Here is a 5089-nt window from a genome sequence, read left to right as displayed (position 1 = left end):
ACCGGCAGTATAAAGGCACGTAAAACAAAATACGACCCACCAAGTCACCCAGAACTTCATCCTGTGAGGCAAAGATAATCTGTATAAAAGCTTTTTAGGTTTCAAGAACATCCACATCCCAGAACCTTCCACTTCTGTTAGACCATCACTGAGAACACAGTTTCACAAAAAAATCCCATTAGAATTCTCCAAACATTTTCTTACACATAAATTTAAATGTCTTACCTCAAACTACATTGTGAGATTTCTGGATTAAGCAATAAAATGGAGTATATAAATAAGACAGAGTGAAATTTAAAACAAATGTTCCTTTTAGACAAGGAGACAAATGAGCTCACATTGAGTGAAGACAGATTACACAAAATATTATTTAAGAAGCCCTAGAGCATTTACCTTACCCAGTATAAGGTTGTGTGAAATTGTGCTTATGAATTTACCGTGTATACATGGAGCCCTTTCAGAAACAAGTATCCTTAAACAGTAAATATCTGGTGATTGTATCAACAAATAAACAGCAGGGGAAGCAATTAGTTCCAGAGGAAGCTTCAGGTTAAAGTGAAAACAAAGAGGAGTTCCTGGTAATGCAGATAGATGCAAATATGTAGATGTTTGATGAACAGGACGGTACTTCAAGTTAGCTTTTGTAATCTAAAAAACTGCCACAGTTGTAGAACAATCATCAACAAAGCCCAGAGAGTCTGTTTTACGCTGTACTGGCTATCGTACATGTTGACTGTAATCGGGTATAAAGATTCGACAGTCAGCTGAAACATTGATCCCACATTCAGAAACTCAAAGGGAGTCCTGAAATAAAAGCGAAATGTCAAGTACTTTTTAAAACATCAGAATGGAGACAAATACATCATTGCATTACGTAAACCAAATTGAGGTTCATAAGTCTGTTTAACTGTCTGTGGTAATGCCAGACAATAGTTTTTTCAGAGTATGACAGTCTATTGAAGCAAAGCATTGACCAGCTCAGTGACACATGCTGGGTATGTAGAAGACAAAACAATGTTTGGAGGTGGTGGCTGTTATGTGCTGGACTCTGTTGATGAGGAGTAGGTGGAGATGAGACTGGGTTGGAGCTGGTTGAAGTGTTACCAGGGCAAGACACACATTCACACTACAAAACTAGCTGGAGGAGATTGCTGACAGACCAACTTCTTTTGGGCAGCATGTACAGTTTTGGTTTGAAAGAAGTGTGTCTGGCTGAGCTTGTTTTGGTGTGGCAGTGTGGTCTCAAAGTTTCAGTCCATACTGGATAATCTTTTAGTGAAAACAAGTTGGAATTCCTAGACTCATGTCTGGTGTATTTGTATTTTCTAATTAATAAGCAGTTTTAGGGAATTTTAAAGTGGCATAACTAGTCTAATAACTGTTATTTGACAGCACAACATATTACTTGATTGATGGCAGACACCAGATTAATTATTACAAAATAAGAGGAAAGTCCAGTGCAGGAAACTCAGTGTGCAAGAGAGCTGGAGATTTACACAATTTGTGTAAATTTTGGAGCAATTTCTAAACAACTACAGGTTCCAAGATCATCATTTCAAACTATTTAATGTCAGACATTTATGCTGATGTGCAATCATTTTTTCATGATTGCTACTGGTCAATTAGGCATGTAAAAAGTCTTTGCAGGGCAAAGAATCAACAACTAGTTGTTGCAATCCCTAGTGGAGATATCTGGTAAAGGTGCCAAGGTCAGGAGTTGATCCCAGGACCACCTCGATGAGGACTAAAGCCTCCGCATACCTGGCATCTACTCTACCCACTATGCCACCCAACGCCCCAGCATACATTTTCAGTAAACCTCATAGTGCAGCATACATTAACATCAAGATAGTGAATTAAATACATCACGTCCAAATGTTAGTGATTGCGTAAAATCAAATCTAATCAGGCTCCATGGCTCCAGCAAGTAATTGTTTCTCCATAGTCAAAGGTCCAGACTCTCTGTACTAAGCAAAGTGTAGAACAAGTGGCTGGCTTTTAACCAGGATACTTTGGATCACTCGATTCTAAGTTGTTCTTTATTCCACTTAGATTTCAGTTCTTCCCTTCATCTCTCTCTCTTTCTCCCCCTGTTCTCTGGACTCGCCTCACAGCTGCACCCTGTTTTCTAACTAGTACCAGTCCACTGTGAGGTAATCAAGCTACCAGTAGTTAACCACCTCTCCTTTTCTCATTACTTCATGGATTTTGTCATTAATCATCATTCCTGGTTTTCCTCAAATGTTTGTAAGCTAGCTCTTATCTTTTTTGCTACTAAACTTTTTATCACCAATTTTCTGCCTCGACTGGTCTGCATTTCTGGTCCAACAATCTCTGAAGCATAATGTTGACTACATTTATTGTAACAGTAAAAGCGGATTGAATATTTGTTTAGTTCTGTTACTAGCGTATACTAAGAGGTTTGGAGAAAAATATAATAGTAGCCTACCTCTGTATGTTGTGGAGACCTTGCTGTTTTCATGAAAAGAATCCAGAGAAAATCTGATGTAACGACACCAAAGCAGAGGGCAGGTGAAATGTTTTAGCTCTGAAGGAAGTTGGATAACATGTATATTATTCTTTTAGGAGAAAGAGGAAGCAGACAAACAAATACTCATTTGTGTTCTCTGCTCATCTGTCATGAAATCTACTGACACACACTCACAACAAATTACAGTACAAATAAAAGATTTTTATTGAAGGCAGGTCACCTTCCTGGGAAGAGATCTTTCAAATTATTGGAACAAATAAATCTCCATGAGGCATGACTGTAGCTCTGATTTAAATATTAGATGGAGATTCTTCTGTGGAACTGAAGAGTGCTGGCTGATTCACACCAGGACGGTCTTTTGGTCCGTTTGTTTGGTGTGAACCAATAGCGGACTGTGTTATTTTTGCTTGGTGCGATTTGTATTCAAATTTTGCTTCTTTGCAAGCAGACTATAATTTATAAACAAAGCCATACCGGTGATGACCATTGCTCCCATTGGACAGAGATGACAGGGGCCGGGACAAATGGAAATAAAAGAAACAAGCTCTGGATGTTCTGGTTACTGCAGTGTTTTTGTGCACCTTTGTGTTGTTATTACAAACCATCTGTCTGCAAGAAACAACTTGTTCACCTTAGTATTAAATACATTCAGAAATAAATAACGTAGACGAAATTGTTCTCAACAAATTACACACACTGTATCCCACTGATGACAACTCTATTGTTATCATCGCTCTGAGAGAACCACAGGAAGTGGCATGTTTACTTTTTGCAGTGCAAATATACAAAAAATATATTTTTTATTTGTTTGTAAGGACAAGCAACCATGAGGGCAAACGCAGAGAACAGAAAATCACAATGTTTACCATAGTTTATGATTTACAACACATTGCTGTTCAGTCTGTGTTTTGTGGCAGACATGTTCCTGATTCACATCATGTTACTGTTACAAGTCTCTGAATGACAAGTCCATTTGTTCTAGCTTCTTTTCTCCTTTGGAGATGAAGTTAAAGAGTCTATGTCTCCATGTTGTGGATGAAGTTTATTGTATTTATACAAAAAATACATATTTAAACCAATTTGCTGGAAGAGTGTATTGATGTTTGGCTTACTCTGCAAACTTCACTGGATTTGTTTTATATGTAAAACTTTTTATTTTCTCAATTCTGAACATCTTCAGTAAAACCTCTATTTCAATAACATGTTCCTCTGGTTTTGTGCGTAGTCAATAGAAACATATGTATTAAAGCTGTAATCCTTCCTACATCTTTGGTTCCCTCTCCTTTGTTATGTTAATCTTGATATTTGACATATTTTATGTTCCTCTTCCCAGTAAAGCTTTAAAGAAAGGCTTGAAATGAGTCAGTGGTGGAGCAGGAGCAGGATATGCAGCTTTCCCATCTGTGATTCCTGCACATTTCCTGCTCCTCTTTCCACCCAGCTGCTAAAGACTAACAACCACTAGGGCAAGAAAATCTTTACAAAACGGACTGGAAGTGGAGGCAAGTGCTAGTTTAGTAACTCCTGATGTATTTAACTGTTAACATATTTCCACATAGTTCCACTTGATCAAGTCCAGAGGTGACAAAGTGCCCAAAGATTTTATTCAAGTAAGAGTAGCAACTACTTATTTAGAAACATATTTTAACCCTAGTAAAAGGAAAAAGTAGCCGTTCAAAAGTTACTTGAGTATGAGTGAAAAAGTGTTTGGTAAAAAGTCTAAAGTACTTAGTAACTGATAAAGAAAAAATAACCATTCAATATTTAAAAAGTACATCATCAGACAGACCAAAATATAAAGTTATGTGGAAATGCTGGTATTATAAAGGCCAAAATAATTAATATCAATAACAATTACTAAATAAAATCTGGCAAAATATTTTTATCAGTGGTGAGTTTGTAGTGGCGAGAATGAACGCTGAGACCCAGATGATGGTGATGATGATGAAGATGATTTAATAAAGAGAACTCAAACACAGTCCAACACAGGCGGCACGGCAGAGAGTTTAGCAGACAGCTAATTATCAGTAGCAACTGAAAACTGAATAAGAGAGCTAACCAACACAGGACGACTGTGATGGCAGGCAGACAAATGACATTCAACGAGGATCCAACAAGAGACAAAGACAACAGGTGGGTTTAAATACACAGGGAGGGTAATCAGGAAAACTAGACACAGTTGGGATCAATCAACAGGGAGGACAGGACATCACAGAGACGCACAGGGAACAGGATCACAATAAACACATAAAAACCCAAAAATAAACAGAAAACTGAAACCCTAACAATTTTTTTCCCAAATCAATTTAAAAAACCAAACAAACAAACAACAAAAACACTAACAGAAATTGCAGGTGTGTGTCTGGCAAATTTTGGTTAAAACATGTTTGTTCTTCAATCAGAGAAGTTGCTCACTGTGGGTAGAGAATCCAGACATTTTACTCTAGTAAGAGTAGAGATACTTCATAATAAAATAACTTGAGTAAAAGTCAAAAGTACAGCGTAGTAAAAATACCCCTAAGAGTACACTTTTTTCCAAAAATTCACTCATTAAATGTAACTAGTTACTATTTGATTCTGTCGTTAATGTTTGGTGCG

The 5089-nt window shown here is 37.3% G+C and overlaps 1 protein-coding gene across 1 annotated transcript in view; it reads right to left on the bottom strand.

Annotated features, from left to right (window-relative positions):
* The window catches only part of LOC106961990 (adhesion G-protein coupled receptor G2-like), a 20777-nt gene extending 18230 nt beyond the window's left edge, over nt 1-2547 (bottom strand). Inside the window, exons 1-2 of the mRNA XM_015056130.1 lie at nt 2450-2547; nt 3-61 (exon numbers count right to left, since the gene is read on the bottom strand). Of these exons, the coding sequence (XP_014911616.1) occupies nt 3-60 (58 nt within the window). The 5' untranslated portion in view covers nt 61; nt 2450-2547. The remainder of the gene's footprint in view (nt 1-2; nt 62-2449) is intronic.
* Between the last annotated feature and the right edge of the window lie 2542 nt (nt 2548-5089).

The sequence above is a fragment of the Poecilia latipinna genome, unplaced genomic scaffold (assembly GCF_001443285.1).
Source record: "Poecilia latipinna isolate Pla-1442-1.1 unplaced genomic scaffold, P_latipinna-1.0 Scaffold1359, whole genome shotgun sequence".
In the NCBI taxonomy this organism is placed as follows: domain Eukaryota; kingdom Metazoa; phylum Chordata; class Actinopteri; order Cyprinodontiformes; family Poeciliidae; genus Poecilia; species Poecilia latipinna.
Note: the sequence above shows the minus strand (reverse complement) of the source record. Positions and strands in the feature narration are given on the sequence as shown.